This window comes from Eulemur rufifrons, chromosome 7, assembly GCF_041146395.1.
Source record: "Eulemur rufifrons isolate Redbay chromosome 7, OSU_ERuf_1, whole genome shotgun sequence".
Classification (NCBI taxonomy): Eukaryota; Metazoa; Chordata; class Mammalia; order Primates; family Lemuridae; genus Eulemur; species Eulemur rufifrons.
The window spans coordinates 188264934-188282852 of NC_090989.1; the positions used below are offsets into that span (position 1 = coordinate 188264934).

The 17919-nt window shown below is 51.5% G+C and overlaps 1 protein-coding gene and 1 non-coding gene across 6 annotated transcripts; one reads left to right on the forward strand and one right to left on the reverse strand.

Moving 5' to 3' along the window:
- The first annotated feature begins 962 nt into the window (after window positions 1-962).
- Window positions 963-17147, forward strand: BRPF1 (bromodomain and PHD finger containing 1). Of its 5 annotated transcripts, none has more exons than XM_069473866.1 (14): window positions 963-1341; window positions 3305-3913; window positions 8216-9175; window positions 9982-10144; window positions 10527-10658; window positions 11055-11201; window positions 11975-12284; window positions 12606-12929; window positions 13232-13516; window positions 14010-14157; window positions 14764-14900; window positions 15003-15121; window positions 15448-15602; window positions 16347-17147. In XM_069473866.1, exons 2-14 carry the CDS (start codon window positions 3315-3317, stop codon window positions 16528-16530), a joined length of 3663 nt encoding a protein of 1220 aa, XP_069329967.1. In that variant the 5' UTR covers window positions 963-1341; window positions 3305-3314; the 3' UTR covers window positions 16531-17147. The 5 variants fall into 5 exon arrangements, with proteins under 5 accessions (XP_069329967.1, XP_069329966.1, XP_069329968.1 ...); XM_069473865.1 differs by having other exon boundaries at window positions 11055-11183; XM_069473867.1 differs by having other exon boundaries at window positions 11055-11183; window positions 12609-12929.
- LOC138388773 (U6 spliceosomal RNA) lies at window positions 6682-6789 on the reverse strand. The gene has a single exon (XR_011234263.1). It is a non-coding gene; the product is annotated as a U6 spliceosomal RNA (small nuclear RNA).
- Window positions 17148-17919: the final 772 nt, after the last annotated feature.

Consider the following 17919-nt stretch of genomic DNA (forward strand, 5'->3'; position numbering starts at 1 on the left):
ACACCATCTTCCAACCAGCAACCTGTAGCCATGCAGCATATCTCTGCCAACCCACAGGGTTCCCAGCACCTGAATCCCACTTTACCATACTCACCCACCAGCCCCCTGCACGACCTCAAACCCGGCTTCTTCCTTCAGAGCCACCCCTTCCCTCCAGCCCCTCTCCTTTACCTTTCCCGAGCTCCTTCCCTTGGTCACGCCCTGTTATCCCTAATCGGTCCCGCCTTTTCCACGTTAGCCCCGCCCCTTTGTCGTTCCCAAGCCCCGCCCTTTCCTTCAGCCTCGCGTCGTTTTTTCTCAGCTCTAGCCTTTATCCCCAGTCCAGCTTCACTGTCCGGCCCCATCCCAAACTCCGCCCTGTCTTTCCGGAGGCCCACTCTTCTGTTTAGCCCCACTCTTTACTCCGCTATTCTCCTGACTGGGCCCAGCTTTCCAAATAGCCCCGCCCCTCTCGGCAAACCCCGCCCCACAGACTGGTCTATCCTTCCAGCCCCGCCCCGCCCTACCCATAACTCCAGGCCCGCTTCCCCGTGGCTCCCAGCCCTGCCCCCCAGCCCCGCCCCGTGGCTCTGGCCCCGCCTTGCCGCCTTCCTCGGAGACCAAGGCCAGGTCCCCAACGCAGCCGCGGCGCCAGCAAGAGGGAGGGAGCAGGGAAGGAGGAGGCTGAGGGGGAGGGGAGAAGGGCGGGCTCCTCACGCCCAGCCCCGCGCTCACCGTCTGTGGCCGCAGATTCGCCACAAACGGCCCAACGACCCCGGATCCCAAGTACAGCGACTTCAGTCTCCAGAAGCTCAACTCTAAGATGGAGGCGCTAGAGGAACCCTGTGGGGTGTCCAGGGCCCTTTCCGAGCCCCAGAGAACGGCCTCTCGAACCTCAGAGGGCGGGTGGGGATCCGTGACGAAAGTGCAGCTCGGCAGCGCCGCGGCGCCACATTTACCCTGCGCAGACGCCGTCGCCGCCGCTGCTACCGCCGCCGCTGCCACTGCCTTTGCCGCCACGGTCCCCGCCGTCGCTGTCCCTGCGCTGCCTCCGGGAGCTTCCATTGTTCCAGCGGCGCTGGGTCCCGAGGCCGGGCAACCTAGGGGCTTGCGAAACGAGCGGCGGCGGACGGAGTTGAAACACCGGGGCGGCGGCGGGACCGGGAGCAGCAGGGGTCAGCGCGGGAATCCCGGGCAGCTGGGGCCAGAGTGTGTGGCTGCAGGGGTCCGGGGTGGCGAGGTCTACGGTCTCCGGAGTTGGGGCCACCCATTCCCGGCCCGACTTTCCCTGCCGGCCTCCCCAAGTGGGGGTCGGAGCCCCGGCGGGCGCGCCCGGCAATGAGCCCGGACTCGAGGTGGCCGGTGAGTGCGGGCCTGGGACCGGGGCGGGAGTGGCCAGTGGGGAAGGGTGAGGCTACTTTAACGGGGCGTGCACTGAGCTGCCTGGCCCGGAGACCTCCTGGGCTACTCCAGCTGGGAGAACTGACAGTGCATTCTCTCCCAGCCGGCATCCCGGGGCAACAGTGTATCCTTCTTGGCTGCCTGGGCCAATGGCAGGAGGAGAGCCTTGTTTAACTTGTTACACTTCGACAAAGGGGAAACGCCGCCGCATCCGGGAGAGAGGGCTGCGGGCACTGCCGGGGCCGGGCCCTGTCCCTCTGGCCCCCGCCCCCTACTTCCTCCAGCCGCCATACCCCTGGGCCCCAGGCCGTCCCCGCGGGCTTTGAGGTCTATCTAAGCTCTCCCTCGCCTGTGCCTCTGCCGCCGGGTCCCAACGGGACATTCTGGGTGAGCTGTGCTACTTCTGAAGCTAGGGCAACAGAGCCGCAGCATTCAGCTGGGACCTAGCTTGGAAAGAAGAGAGCTTGTTTGTGCCTCTGGTTAGTTTGTGTTTAAAGAGACAGCTGCAGGTAGGAACTAGAAGCTGGTTAGAATTGAACGTGTAGATTTATTGATGTGGAAGTCAGGGGCTGTTGACAGAGCAGCTGGAGTAGTCCACTTGCCTGGTTAAGCACAGGAGGAGAGAGGCCAGAGGGGTCACCGTCAGGGAGCTCAGGGTGGCTATGCCTAGCTGGGATTTTGCCAAGCCCCCTGCTGAATTGTTGAACTCAACTAGGCGGAGAGAAATTGGGACAGTGTCTGACCAAGCTGGAATTCCTGGGGGCTGGTGCCATCTGCTGTCTCCAAAACGTTGGAGAGGGGGAAGGGAGAGCCCCTGAGGACCAGCATGGAGCTAAGCATTCCTAGATTGTCATGTTCCTGTTTGTACCCTTAGGGCCTGGCACTTGGTAGGCCTTCAGTTGATGTTGCATGAATGGGTGAATGAGGAGCTCAAATGTAATACCTACTGATATCACTGACTAAATGACCTTAGTTTTCACTTGGCTCCCCAATACATCTCCCTACCCAGTCCCTGGGCCAGCGTGAACCTCTCTATAAAGACTTCAGAAATAAACTAATTCTTTATATAATCCAGTGATTTCTTCAGGAGTCCAGAACCAAATCATTGGCCACGATTCAGGCTTCTACATGAGCTAAAACTAGTCGTCATCCCATCTCTCTCAGCTCCAAATCTGGTGATCCCCTCATTCAGCTATTTTATGCATTTGCCAAAAACTAAGTGTCCAATGCACACTAGGTACAGGGGATATAGAGGTGGATAGGCTTTGTTGTTTGTACTGCACAACTCCCAGTCTAGTGGGAGGAGAAAAAGAACTTCCAATATGGCAAGTACTGTGGTAGAGGTGGGAATGGAATGCTGTGGAAACACAGCTTCCATGGGAGAATCAAAGAAATTATAACAGAAGTGACATTTGAGCTGGGTTTTGAAGAATGAGTAGGAGCTTACCAATCAGAGAGGATGGAGGGCATCCAAAGAGAGATCATTTTGTATGAATGAGAGGTTAAAATATTCAGGGAATGGCAAGTTGCCCTGTGTGGACAGAAACAGCTGTAACTGGGAAAAAGAATCTAGAAAGGAGCTCATTGAGTGTCACCATGGACAACTTGGATATTATCCTGAAGAAACAGGGGAGCATGAGGAGGCGTTTAGTCAGGAGATTGGCCTGATCATTGCTACTTGGTAGAAAGATCCCTCTGGCCACATATGTAAGATTGGGCTAGAGGAGTTGAGACATAGGGCAGTGATGATGAGGGCCCAGATCAGGGCCGTGGTGGAGGAGATGGCATTTGGAGACACTGTCGAGGTAGGCTGGCCAGGACTTGGTGACCTGTGGGGAGAGAGAGGACTGGGAGACAGTGGGGCCTCTGATACATGTGGCCAGGAACTCTTCCGGGCCTATGCTAACTGATCTGTATATTCTAGATGTGACAGCATGGGGGTGGACTTTGACGTGAAGACTTTCTGCCACAACTTGCGGGCAACTAAGCCACCATACGAGTGCCCCATAGAGACCTGCCGCAAGGTCTACAAGAGTTACAGTGGTATTGAGTACCACCTGTATCACTATGATCACGACAATCCACCACCCCCGCAGCAGACTCCGCTCCGCAAGCACAAGAAGAAGGGGCGCCAGTCACGCCCAGCCAACAAGCAGTCACCCAGCCCCTCAGAGGTATCACAGTCACCAGGCCGTGAGGTGATGAGCTACGCACAGGCCCAGCGCATGGTAGAGGTGGACCTGCACGGCCGTGTCCACCGCATCAGCATCTTTGACAACCTGGATGTGGTGTCAGAGGATGAAGAAGCCCCTGAGGAGGCCCCTGAGAATGGTAGCAACAAGGAGAACACTGAAACACCAGCTGCTACTCCCAAGTCAGGCAAGCATAAGAATAAAGAGAAGCGTAAGGACTCTAACCATCACCACCACCATAATGCTTCTGCAAGCACCACTCCCAAGCTGCCAGAGGTGGTATATCGAGAGCTGGAGCAGGACACCCCTGATGCCCCACCCCGGCCAACTTCCTATTACCGGTAAGGCCACCTCTGCCTCCCAACTCTGGAAGACTGTTCAAAGAGGGCTCAGGAGCCAGAGAGAGGTGACAGGCACAGATAGAGTAGCAGGCATAAAGAATGGCGAAAGAGTACTGACCCTGCCAGGGCAGTAAGAGGAATGGTACCCCTGCTAATGGTGGCACTTGCTCTACACTGCCACATGCCAAGCCCTGCATTGAGTGCTTTGTAGCCACTGCTTTATTTTATTCTCAAAACTTTCTCAGGTAGATAGTGTTCTCATTTCACAGATAAGGAAACCATGGTCATGAAAGGTTGCCAGACTTATCTAAAGTCACATGCCAGTAGACAGCTGAACTGGGATTCAAAACCCAGGTCCCTCTGACTCCAAAGCTGCACTATTTCCACTGTACCAAAAAATACTGTTTCTGATTCCTCACCCCCTTCACTCCCTCGCTGTGTGGCTTTGAGAATGCATCCAGCTTCAGATGTTCTAGTGACCCCATCTGCAGAGCAGATACAGTATTTCTCCGCCAGTCTACAGGTGGAAGGCTAGGGTCACTTATTTCATAAGGTCCTAAAAGCAGTTTGTAAATCTGCTTTCATTTTTTTCTGTTTTTGTCATTCATCCTTTAGCACTGTGGTCCCCAACCCCCAGGCCACAGACCGGTACCTGTCTGTGGCCTGTTAGGAACTGGGCTGCAGAGCTCTGCCTCTCCCCCCCCACCTGCCCATCCATGGAAAAATTGTCATCCATGAAACTTAGGAATCAGGCCACACAGCAGGAGGTGAGCGAGGGAAGCTTCCTCTGTATTTATATTTGCTCCTCATCACTTACATCACTGCGTGAACTCCCCACAACCCTGCGTACCCCTCGCTCCTGCCCCCACCAACTGTGGAAAAATTGTCTTCCATGAAACTGGTCCCTGGTGCCAAAAAGGTTGGGGACCACTGCTTTAGTATGTTTAAGCAGTATTTTCGTTGTCTATGTTTTGTACTCCTCCAGTGGCCCTTTTATTTATTTCATTTAATTGTTTCTTTGTACCCTACACCTTCCAAAGTTAGTCACAGTAGCTCCTACTGAAGTCTAGGTATAATAAGGCTAAATTCCTTTAACATGAAGTAAAAGATGAAGGGATGGGAGCAATGAAAATCCTTGCAGAAATCCTTGCTGAAGGATGGTACAAAAACCAAGTGTAAAACTCTCTGAGAGTCTTGGCACCCAAGGCAAAGAGGGCATTCTGATGAGTTAGTTAAGCAGCAGTCTTTGTTGTCAACTAATCAGAAGGCCTAATCTCTGAGAAGGATTTGTCATAAAGGCTTTTAAATGAAAAGCAGTTTTTACCAGAAGTGCAGTCTGCATGATGTTATGTTAAATCTCAATTCTTTAAAAGCAAATCTGCGGGAACACAAGCAATATGGCCCAGTATGCCAGTTTCTTTTCTTCCCAGTTCGAGTTTTAGCCCGTCTCCCTCTTTTCTCTCTTCCATTCTTTCATCTTGTTAGCCTAGCTCTACTTCCTTCTGGCTTTATACTGTCTCTTTCTCTTAGCCCTGACTGTCATGCCCACTCCCACCCTACCCTCCACCCCCACCCCCAACACACAGGCTCTCTCTGGGCCTTCCCTCCCTCCCAATGGCTCTTTATCTCTCTCGCTGCTCTAACAGGCAGCCCAGGTCAGCTCCTTTTCTTCTTCCCTCCACTGAGATTCACTTTTTCCTCTTGGGGATCAGATCTGTTCCCCAGAGGAGCAGTTCTCAGCTGATGCACTATGATCAGTTGGGAGGTATGTTGCATGTAATTTGTTACCACTGTTAGTGAAAGTGTCCAAATTTTGGAAATGATTTACTTTTTTTTAGACAGAGTCTCAGTCTGTTGCCCGGGCTAGAGTGCCATGGCGTCAGCCTAGCTCACAGCAACCTCAAATTCCTGGGCTCAAGCAATCCTCCTGCCTCAGCCTCCCAAGTAGCTGGGACTACAGAAATGCGCCACCATGCCCAGCTAATTTTTTCGATATATATTTTTAGCTGTCCATATAATTTCTTTCTATTTTTAGTAGAGACAGGGTCTCGCTCCCCTCAGGCTGGTCTCAAACTCCTGAGCTCAAACAATCTGCCTGCCTTGGCCTCCCAGAGTGCTAGGATTACAGGCGTGAGCCACCGCGCCCGGCCTATGATTTACTTTTTATATGAATTTGATAAGCTTTGAGGTCATCTCTTTAATACCATCACTTTTTCTTTCTTGCTTTCTGATACGCTCCCTTGAGGGGGTGAGATAGTGTGGCGTGTTAGCTGGTATGCCAGGAATTAACATGACATGCAGCCTACCTTATCTGTACTGTAGCCTGTAATCTGGGTGCCTATGGGAGTATGTTATGCACATCACATAACGTCACATGTGTCATGGCAGAGAAAAGGGTGAGAATTGGTGCTTGAGAGCTGATGCCAAGGCCTGGAAGTAGCCAGGTGGTTCACAGTAGCCCTGAGTCATACCCTTGTTCAAAGACGGGGAGGTTGCAGTGACCTTGGGGAAGAGGTAAAAGGCTAAGGAAAAAGCTGCTTCTTCCTACAGACAATGTTTTAGTCTCTCCCTCCCTTCTACCCCCAAAGTGTTTTTCAAGTGAAGTGCGAATGCTTATATCTGTGTAGTGAATCAGACGTGATCCCTGCCTCTATCCTGTAGTGGAGGAGTTAGACACATAAACAACTATGATGCAAGGAACGTGGGTAAGGGCTATACAAAAGCTAATGAGTTAACAATTTTTTTTTCTTTTTTTAAATTTTTTATTTAAAAAACTTTTTCGCTTCATGAATTTGCGTGTCATCCTTGCGCAGGGGCCATGCTAATCTTTCTCTATATCGTTCCAATTTTAGTATATGTGCTGCCGAAGCGAGCACAACAACTATTGAGTATTTGCTCCACAGCAGGCACTGTTACAAGCACTTTACCAATATTAACTCATTTAATGCCTACAATAGCTGTGTGAAATGGGTTCTAATTAGCATGGCCGCTTTACAGAAGAGGAAACCAAAGCCCAGGGAGCTTAGCTCATGTACCCACTGCCATACAGGGCCTGGCAGTATGGCCCCAGAGCCTGTGGGCACCTGGCCTGCTCTGGCAGCCAGAGCTCCATTTCCCACATGAAAAGAGGAGAGGAGAGATAAGAACCAATGTTTTTCTAGGGCTCTCTATGTGCTACTTGATTTAGCCTGTTAATTGTTGTAATTCCATACAATCCTGACAGAGTCTTTGCGAGAAGGTAGTCGTGTAGTAGTAGTATCCTCATTCGGTGATCAAGAAGACCGAGATTCAGAGAAGAGTAGTGATGTCCTAAAGGTCACAAAATGACAGAGGCAAGATTTATTAATACAACCATTTTTGTGAGAAGCTGAAGCCCCATTCTTTCCTTTGTAGTACAGTGCCAGAGTTCAGGCCACTTAGGGCATGGCAAGAGCATGGGGCACCTGCTCTGTGTCACAAGCACTTGGAGCAGCCCTCCACTCCAGGCCTGTCGGCCCAGTGAGTACTATAGTGGAGGTTAAGAGCACCAGGGCTGGAAGTTGAATGCATCCAGCTCTGCCACTCCCTGGTTGTGTGACCTATCTGTGTTGGAGAGTTAATTAACCTCTCGAAGCTTCCATTCCCTTATCTACAAAATGAGAACAGTAAGAACATTGACCCTATGGCTGTGATGAGAATAACTTAGCACAATGCCTGGCTCATAGTAAATGCTCAGTAAATCTTAGCTGTTATAATTGTTATCTCTCAAGGCTATCCAGAGAACAAACATAGTACCTAGAGTTTGATGGATCTCTGAACTGATGATGGCACCAGCTGAGAGGAGACCTATTGCAGCTTTAGTCAAGGGCCTGACAGCTGGTGCTAAAATGACTTAAATTATAATTTGCCAGTGACATCCTTCTTCTCCAGATTCTTTGTACCATATCCAAACCATCCCAAGGGGTCCTAGCTGCCTCACCCTCCTCCCTTTAGAGGAGTCTGGCTGAGCTTCTGCAACCCAGGGAGGTAGTGTCATATAGCAGCTAGGACACAAGCTTTGGAGTAGCAGGCCTGGGTTCACATTCCAGCTCTACAAGTGGGCTGGGGCAGGTGCATTAATCTCCCCAACCCTTAGGTTTCCTTTTCTGCAAAATAGGAATGATTATAGTATCTGTAGTACCTGGGGTTAAGGTAAGGATGGAATGAGACAACACATGTAAAGGCAAAGGCACAGAATAAGTGCTCAGTGGCAAACATGACTCATTGTCATGAAGGGAGGGAAATCTCAACCATGTGATGCTGAGCTCCCTGTGTGCACCACAGGTACATTGAGAAGTCTGCAGAAGAGCTGGATGAGGAAGTAGAGTATGACATGGACGAGGAGGACTACATCTGGCTGGATATCATGAATGAGCGTCGGAAGACAGAGGGTGTGAGTCCCATCCCACAGGAGATCTTTGAGTACTTAATGGACCGGCTGGAAAAGGAGTCCTACTTTGAGAGTCACAATAAAGGCGACCCCAATGCGCTAGTGGACGAGGATGCTGTTTGCTGTATCTGCAATGATGGTGAGTGCCAGAACAGCAATGTCATCCTCTTCTGTGACATGTGCAACCTGGCTGTGCACCAGGAGTGCTACGGTGTCCCCTATATCCCTGAGGGCCAGTGGCTGTGCCGCCGTTGCCTACAGTCACCCTCCCGTGCTGTGGACTGTGCCCTGTGCCCCAACAAGGGTGGTGCCTTCAAGCAGACAGACGACGGGCGCTGGGCCCATGTGGTGTGTGCCTTGTGGATCCCCGAGGTCTGCTTTGCCAACACGGTCTTCCTAGAGCCAATTGACAGCATTGAGCACATCCCACCAGCTCGCTGGAAGCTCACCTGCTACATTTGCAAACAGCGGGGTTCAGGAGCCTGCATCCAGTGCCACAAGGCCAACTGCTACACAGCCTTCCATGTGACATGCGCCCAGCAGGCTGGCCTTTATATGAAGATGGAGCCTGTGCGGGAGACAGGTGCCAATGGCACGTCCTTCAGTGTCCGAAAGACAGCATACTGCGACATCCACACACCGCCAGGTTCAGCGCGCCGCCTGCCCGCCCTGTCCCACAGTGAGGGTGAGGAGGATGAGGATGAAGAGGAGGATGAGGGTAAGGGCTGGAGCTCAGAGAAAGTCAAGAAGGCCAAGGCTAAGTCCCGGATCAAGATGAAGAAGGCACGGAAGATCCTGGCAGAGAAGCGGGCAGCAGCACCTGTGGTGTCAGTGCCCTGTATCCCACCACACAGGTATGTGGGAAGCAGATGGACAGGCAGGTGAGGGAAGAAGCAGCCCTCAAGAGGAACTGACAGCCCCCTGAGTGAAATGGCAGTTCTAGGTTTCCTTCTTCCTATCAGGAGTTGCATAGAAGTAAAAAAAAGAAAAGAAAAAAACCCCACCAAATTCCAAAAGAGGTTATCTTTAGCAGGTCACTTGACTTTTCACATTAGGAGCCAGAAATGTCAATCTTTGTCTGGTATACCTAACATATTTTAAATTCTCCTTCCTTTTCTTTGATAGAGGATGGAACAGCCACAATGGGAAAAATGATCTGACTATGAAAAGAGAAAAATAGAATGAAGACAGGGGAAGGGAACACTCACGTTTGTGAAGTGATTACTGCCACTTGTTTGGGCTGTGATCGCCTATTATTTTTAACTCTTCTTGTGCTGTTTGTTTAATTTACTATAGGTTTCTGCTATACAATTGTACTTTATCTAAAAACCTTCAAAGGCTCAGTCTGAGTGGGGCTCCCAGGGTCAATTAGTACTGTGGGCTGCAGTGACTAAAGCAGTCTCATGGGCAGAACTCCCTGACCCCCTGGTGTACAGGGTTAGGGAGCTGGCTTTGTTCTGGGAGCTTGGTTTCCTGTCTCCTGCAGTGGCATTGATGGTACCACTCACTCTTCTTTCCCTTAAGCCCAGAGTCCCAGGCCTTTTTGCCAAGAGGTGTATTTCCCTTTTTCCCCATTCAGGACTCTGACTGGCCAGAGACTCCTGTTCTGCTTAAGAGAATCATGGCCCAACAGGTTTTCTCTTTGTTCCCTGCCTCCCAGGCTCAGTAAAATCACCAACCGCCTCACCATCCAAAGGAAGAGCCAGTTCATGCAGAGGCTGCACAGCTACTGGACACTGAAGCGGCAGTCACGGAATGGGGTTCCACTGCTACGTCGCCTGCAGACACACCTGCAGTCTCAGAGGAACTGCGATCAAGTTGGGGTACTGTGTCCAATTCCCTGTGGGACTAGGGCCAGGGAGACAAGGACTGAGATTTTCAACTGTAGCTTCCAGTGTCATGGGACGTAGGCTGTTTCCTTCTTTAAGTTAGCCCTCAAACCAGGCTCAGCATGAAATCCTTATAGGTTATCAGCTCATTGGAAAGTTGTTCCTTTGTGTTCATTTATTCATTCAACAAACACATACTGAGCATCTTCTTTATGCCAGACTCTGGAGACACAGAGATTGAGGAGCTACCAATAAATTACTGTGCTCCCTCCTTTGGCTTGGCCTGCCCTTGACCCAAGTTTCCTCGGCTCTCTCCTCCCTCAGGCCTTTCCTCTGGCTCTCTTCTCATCTCCTGATCCTCCTTTTGCTTCTACAGAGAGATTCTGAGGATAAGAACTGGGCCCTCAAAGAACAGCTCAAGTCCTGGCAGCGGCTCCGGCATGACCTGGAGCGAGCTCGGCTGCTGGTGGAATTGATCCGCAAGCGGGAGAAACTCAAAAGGGAGACGGTGAGTGTTAGTGGGCCAGCTCTATTTTACAAAGGAGAAAACAGACAAAGGAAAAGTGTGTGTCCCCCAGCCAGGAAGCAACAGGGACGATGCTAGAGTTAGATGTCCTGGGGCTCAGTGTGCTCTCAAGCCTACTAGAAACACAGGGGAGTATGAACAGAATCCTAAATTATGTGATACAGGTAGCTGGTGGCAGGAGTTCAAGGAAGGTGAAGGCCAGAGTAGTTGGAGCAAGTTTTATTGAGGGGGGTCTTGTAGAATGTAGACCTGAGTGAGTATACCCAGCTGTGGGTGTGGGAAGGAAGGCAAGTTCCCAGGCCAGCTGGGATCATCTCCTCAGACCTCTGTGCCAGGGGACTAGCCTGAGCCTGGCTGATCGGGCCTTTTTTCTGTCAGATCAAGGTCCAACAGATTGCCATGGAGATGCAGCTGACCCCTTTCCTCATCCTCCTTCGCAAAACCTTAGAACAGCTCCAAGAGAAGGACACAGGCAACATCTTCAGCGAGCCGGTCCCTCTGTCTGAGGTAACCGAATTGGACGAAGTAAGAATCCCTTCCCCTCACTCCACCTTCTTTCTGTTCCTCTCCCAGTTGGACCCCTGCTGCAGGTCTGGGCCAGGGACTAAGTGGGAACCTTGAAGAGGGGCTGGTGGCTCTGGGGCAGGATAAACTAAAGCCACATGTATCACCTAGACTCTGTCTTGTCTCTGTCACACCCCAAGGGCCCATAATGGGAGGCACTCTGCACCGTTTCCTCAGAGGCAGGGACTGAGTTTTGCCAAATGAATAATCCTAGGGCAGGAAGACACTTTTGGGGTGCTGAACCCTAGAACGGAGACTTTAGAAGGCTCAGCACCTAAAGAACCAGCTCTGAAGCCCTAGGTCCTGACTGGCAGACTCTTCTATCTAAAAGGTATAAAATGAGAGGCCTGAAGCAGCTTCTCTGTATAAAGTCTTACTGATAAGTAAAAAAAGAGCTATAGGAATGCAAGGTCATGTTTTTTCCAGAGGATTCCCCAAGTCATTTTCTTAGTGAAGCCTCATGCAGCTCTAGGAGGTAGATACGGCTGTACTTTCATCACTATTTTCCAGGAGAAGAAAGGCCTAGAGAGTTTAAGAGACTTGCCAAGGTCACACAGCTTGTGACTGGTAAAGTCAGGACTAGAATCCAGCTTTCCTTTCCCCTGTGCTTTATGCTTGCCTCTAACTGTGGTGGGAGGAGGTTGCTGGATGCATTTCGTGGGGGCTTGTTAGGAGCAGGGTTTGGGCGATTAAGGAACATATCTCCACTTAGACACACCTGCCCTGCTCCCCAGGTACCTGACTACCTAGACCACATCAAAAAGCCCATGGACTTTTTCACCATGAAGCAGAACTTGGAGGCTTACCGCTACCTGAACTTTGATGATTTTGAGGAGGACTTCAACCTTATCGTCAGCAACTGCCTCAAGTATAATGCCAAGGACACCATCTTCTACCGGGCGGCAGTGCGGCTCCGTGAGCAGGGTGGTGCTGTGCTCCGCCAGGCCCGGCGCCAGGCAGAAAAAATGGGCATTGACTTTGAGACGGGCATGCATATCCCCCACGGCCTGGCTGGAGATGAGGCCCCACACCACACTGAAGATGGTGGGTGATATGTCACACACACACTTAAGAGGCCAATGCCAGGGATGGACAGCTTTCCAAAGTCCCCTCCTGGGAGCAGGCAGTGTAGGCAGAAAGGAACTAGGCTGAGCAGTGGCAAGCTATCCCCAGGAATGCTCCCCAAGAAGCCACACTGGGAATGGATAGCAGTGCCCGCCATTCCACATCATGGTGCTGCTATTTTACAGCTGTTCCTGGTGAGAAGCCGAGGGGGGAAGAGTGGGTTTCTTGCTGCCTGCCCAGGTTCTAGGGGCCCAGAGGGCTGCCCTGAGCCTGAGCTTTTCCTCCCAACCCTACCCTCAGCAGCAGAGGAAGAACAGCTGGTCCTCCTGGAGAACCAGAAGCACCTGCCCATGGAAGAGCAGCTGAAGTTGCTGCTGGAGCGGCTGGATGAGGTGAATGCCAGCAAGCAGAGCGTGGGCCGCTCACGGCGTGCAAAGATGATCAAGAAAGAGATGACGGCGCTGCGGCGGAAGCTTGCCCACCAGCGGGAGACTGGACGGGATGGGCCTGAGCGGCATGGCCCCTCGAGCAGGGGTAGTCTGACACCCCACCCAGCAGCTTGTGACAAGGATGGGCAGACAGACAGTGCCGCGGAGGAGAGCAGCAGCCAGGAGACAAGCAAAGGTCTGAATCCCATAGCAAGGTGGACCCCAAAGCAAGTCAGACTTTGGCTCTGCTGCACATACTCAGCCCCTGCCATCCCCCAGGCAGAGGTCCCTCCTGCACAGCTAGCTGTACTTTCTTTCTTATTCCCCAACCAGGGGTCTCTCAACTGCCTCTCTGGCTATTTGTATGAGAGTATAATGTTAAAAATTCCATGCCCCCAAAATCATTTCCTGAACTCTAGCAGGAGTAATGACCCTGAATATCTACACTTCTCACATCAGGCCCTTCACCAACTCTCCTTCTCTCTTTCTCTGCTCCAGGCCTGGGTCCCAACATGTCCTCAACCCCCGCACATGAGGTGGGCAGGAGAACCTCAGTTCTGTTCTCCAAAAAGAACCCGAAGACAGCTGGACCGCCCAAGAGGCCGGGCCGGCCCCCCAAAAACCGGGAGAGCCAGATGACCCCCAGCCACGGAGGCAGTCCTGTGGGGCCCCCCCAGCTCCCCATCATGGGCTCCCTGCGTCAGCGCAAGCGGGGTAGGAGCCCCCGGCCCAGTTCGAGCTCAGACAGCGACAGTGATAAGTCCACAGAAGACCCCCCAATGGGTGAGCGTCACCATCACCCAGCCCCCCAAGAGAGTGAGCAAAAAGCTGCCATTCTTCCCAGCTATCCCTTTATTTGCCCATAAAAGATAGAGCTATGAGGGCCCTTAGGAATCCTTTAATCCCAATTCACTCATTTTACAATCGGGAAAACTGAGGCCCAGAGACACTGACCCAGCTAGATTCCCACCCAGGGTGCCCTGTCCAACTCCCATTGTATCACTTCACCTTTTCTCTTCTCACCTACCTTGGGGATCTTCCTGCCCTTTAAGCCGTTTGTGTCCTAAGGCTGATAACTGCCAAGGGAAGCAAGGGTTGGGCAGGGCTGTGTCCAACTGTGGTAGACACTGCCCAGAGCTAGATCTGCTGGCCAAGCATGGAGGAATTTTCCAGCACAGAAGGGGAACCCAAGCTCTAAGTCCCTCTTACCCTGTGTCATCTCTGATCTATACCTTCCTGACCGGTTCCTTCCCTCCTCCTCATCCCCCCAACCAAGACTTACCAGCCAATGGCTTCAGCAGTGGAAACCAGCCAGTGAAGAAGAGTTTCTTGGTATACCGTAATGACTGCAGCCTCCCCCGGAGCAGCTCAGACTCTGAGTCCAGCAGCAGTAGCAGCAGCAGCGCTGCCTCAGACCGGACCAGGTACCAGCTTTCCAGATCAAGGCCAGCCTCTGTGCATGCCCTTCCAGTGCTCTTGGGCTTTCCCAGGATTCCCTATTGGAAGTGGGGTGGCTGCCATCTCAGCATAGATTAAGATGGTTCAAACCCAACGGTTCTCTGCAAAATAAATGGGATAGATCAGTTTCACCATAATGGAATAGACAGAACCATCCTGGGTTAAGGTGATGGTTTAGAGCTGAGGGCATAAACTAGTGCCTTGTGGCCTGGATTTGGCCTGTGAACATATTTTGTTTGGCCAGCATGGTGTTTTTAAAAGATTAATCCAGAAATTCCACATAAAATTCCTAGGTTCTGTATTCTCTTTAAAAATCAGAAGCTATCTGTCAAATCTGGCCAGTACTGCTTTTAGACAGTACATGCATTCTTCCCCACCTACTGCTCAATCCAACCCACCTCAGTTAGATTACCAGCCTAGTCCCCGAGGGCATTTGAGTTTGAAATTTCTCATTTAGCCTCTCCTTTCCAAAAGTCTCAGACCCTGGGAACTTAACGTGGAGAGGACACCTACCATGTCATTCCCCATTCTTCCCCTCCTCTGAGCTGTGCTCTCCATTGTCTTGTCCACAGCACTACACCCTCAAAACAAGGCCGTGGCAAGCCCTCTTTCTCTCGGGGTACATTCCCAGAGGACAGCAGTGAGGATACCTCAGGCACTGAGAATGAGGCCTACTCCGTGGGCACTGGCCGCGGCGTGGGCCACAGCAGTAAGTACCCTCGCCCAAGGCCAGGGATGCTGGGAACCCATTGTCAAGGCCTTGCCAGTCCCCCGGCTGCTGATCCACCTTCTCTCTCCCATTCCTGTGAAGTGGTAAGGAAGAGTCTGGGCCGGGGAGCTGGCTGGCTGTCAGAGGATGAGGACTCCCCTCTGGACGCTCTGGACCTTGTGTGGGCCAAATGCCGAGGGTATCCATCGTACCCAGCTCTGGTAGGTTTCCACTACTCTCATCATACCCCAGAACACAGACTTAAAATTAGCAGATGTCTCTTACTCTCTACTGAGCTGTGGGACACAAGGTTCCTTGGCAGATAGACTGGTGGGCAGCCAGTTTCTCTGTCTCTTCCTTTCCCTTATCTTTGCCTCTTGAGCTCTGAAATAATTGAGTATGGGAAGAAGCTAAGGGTCAGCACTGCAGCCCTAGTAGCAATGATAACCTTTCTCTGTCCCTACTTCAGATGTAGTCTCCAAATTCTTGGGTAGGACAAGCCTTAGGAAGTGGACTGAACTAAACTGTGCTCTTGTTACACCCTCAGATCATTGATCCAAAGATGCCCCGAGAAGGTATGTTCCACCATGGGGTTCCCATTCCTGTGCCCCCCCTGGAGGTGCTGAAACTTGGGGAGCAGATGACCCAGGAAGCCCGAGAGCATCTCTACCTCGTCCTCTTCTTTGACAACAAACGAACCTGGTAAGAAAGGAAGAGAGCATTTGGTGACTCACAGCCACAGATGCAGGCCTGTGATGTGGTATTGGGGCAGATTGCCAGGAAACGCCAGCAACAGACAGACTGGGCTATCACATATCAGTGGGGGAGGGACTTACAACAGATTTTGAGCAAAAGGGTTGTATTGACCATGAGTCTGCAAGGCTGAGTGGGCAGTAGCTGACAAACAGCTGCAGCTAGAAACCAAAGGACCATCAGTGACTATAACAAATATGGGGGTGCCTCCCCACCCAGACTCAGATAGCTTCTAGACTTAGTTTTCCCATCTCTGGCTCCACAATGACAAGATGAGGGTAAAACAGGAATAAACATTCAGACTCTGAATCCTTGTTTTACATATGCAGTCTTTTTGTTAGTTGTCTGCAGAGGATATTCAATTTCAGTAAAGTCTGCCTGGAGCCTATAAAACAGGGTACCTATTTCTGGTTAGGTCAGGGCTCCTCCTTTTGTACCTATAAATACTCTCTGATTACCTACCCTCCCTGCCACCCCCCAAAATATCTGTTGACTGGGCTCTTTCATCACTAGACTATGAGCAGACCTTTGAGGGCAGGGACTGTGTCTATTAGTCTCTGTAACCCCAGTACCCACCACACAGTCTGGCCAGAGTAGGCACTCAGGAAGTGTGTTTGAGTGAATAGAAGGAGGAAGGCTGGTGCTTGTTGTTCTCCCTGAAAGGATTTATTTGATCTTTACCTTGTCCTATAGGCAGTGGCTGCCCAGGACCAAGCTGGTTCCTTTGGGTGTGAACCAGGACCTAGACAAGGAGAAGATGCTGGAGGGCCGCAAGTCCAACATCCGCAAGTCAGTACAGATCGCCTACCACCGGGCTCTGCAACACCGCAGCAAGGTGCAGGGCGAGCAGAGCAGTGAGACCAGCGATAGTGATTGATACTGCCCAACACAGCCCAACCTGCAGTGCCCTGTGACCTCTCTCCTCCCCTTAGCTCACTGTCCTGGAGTGGCATCGGCCTCTGCACTGACTCATTCCTGGTCTTGGGGCCAGTCTCAGGGGAAGCTGGGTAGGGGAGGTCCCTCCTGCCCTGAGTGCAGCTGGACTGTACAGAACACTCCAAGGGCCCATGGTGGTTCAGTGCAAGGAGAGGGGAGGTCCCACAGGTCAGAAAGAGCTCCAGAGACCTCACGGTATTGTAGGGCAGGGTGGTGGGCCAAGGTTAGGACACTGCATAAAACAGGCCATCCCACCACCTCTACCTGCTCATGCCAGGAGAATCTGCAACTGCCTAGAGGCCTGAGGCCCCTACAGGTGGTGAGGGTGAGCGGGCATCTGCCCAGCCTAGCAGTGGGATTGATGTCTGTCCAGCCCGGAAGAGGGGCACTAGGTGACCCCCTCCCCTGCTGTTGTAAATACTGTAATTATCGGAGAATTTAAATTATTCTCATTTGTAACTGCGTTTCCGGGTCGCGCCAGAGTCATTTGGTACTAAAAAACGACTGGGGCCTGTCCCCATTTCCCTTCTCTTTCCCATAGATTCCCCCCACCTTTCAAACTGGTTTGTATTTATTTCAAAGGAAGAAAATATATTGATTCTTAGAAAATAAACTGTCTATTTAGAATTCTTTGTTCTTGCCTTTTGCCAGAGCAAAGGGATACAAAGGGAAGTTGTGTGCCCCAGGTATGGCACCTAATTGGGTCCAGTGGTTGCTGACTGCTGTGCGTGCTACATTTATAAGACAACAACAGAGGTAATATGAGAGCTCCCATTTCTCATGCACTTACTGAGTGGCAGGCCCTGTGCTACACACCATTAGATAACACAGTTTTATGTAATCCTTGTAGTAACTATGGGGTACTTTAATCATAGGCTAATTATCTCCACAAAGATGCTGAGGTTTAGAAAAATTAAGTAACTTGCCTAGGTTCCCACAACTAGGAAGTCGTAGAGCTAGGATTTGAACTCTGGTCTAGTTGTCTGCAAAGTAGGCTCTTCAACTAGTACGTTGAAGTGCCGGAGGAAGAGTCAACTGCTGAATACTTCGTGGACTTCAGAGGCCTCAAATCCTTTGCCAGTAGTGTGGCTCAAGTGCTTCAGAGTCACTACAGCTGAGACCTTCCCCTCTGCTTAACTGGGGACAGAGCAGGGATGTGGAGGGTTGCTCTTCATTCATCTGCAACATTTTCCGACTCAGCCAATATTTACTGAAGGAAGGAATGTCTTCCAAGTGCTAGGCACCTGTGGGATGCCATGCCTATGAGACAATGACAGGAAGAAATGGCTGCCTGAGGCTTGCTGCCACTGAGTAGAACTGAGATAAAGAC

Excerpts from the sequence above, each read along its gene's own strand:
- BRPF1 (XM_069473863.1), top strand. The coding sequence starts at position 3,315 with ATGGGGGTGGACTTTGACGTGAAGACTTTCTGCCACAACTTGCGGGCA. Across the intron at positions 9,176-9,981 it reads CCCTGTATCCCACCACACAG|GCTCAGTAAAATCACCAACC; the intron begins GTATGTGGGAAG and ends CCTGCCTCCCAG. Across the intron at positions 12,930-13,231 it reads CAGCCAGGAGACAAGCAAAG|GCCTGGGTCCCAACATGTCC; the intron begins GTCTGAATCCCA and ends TCTCTGCTCCAG.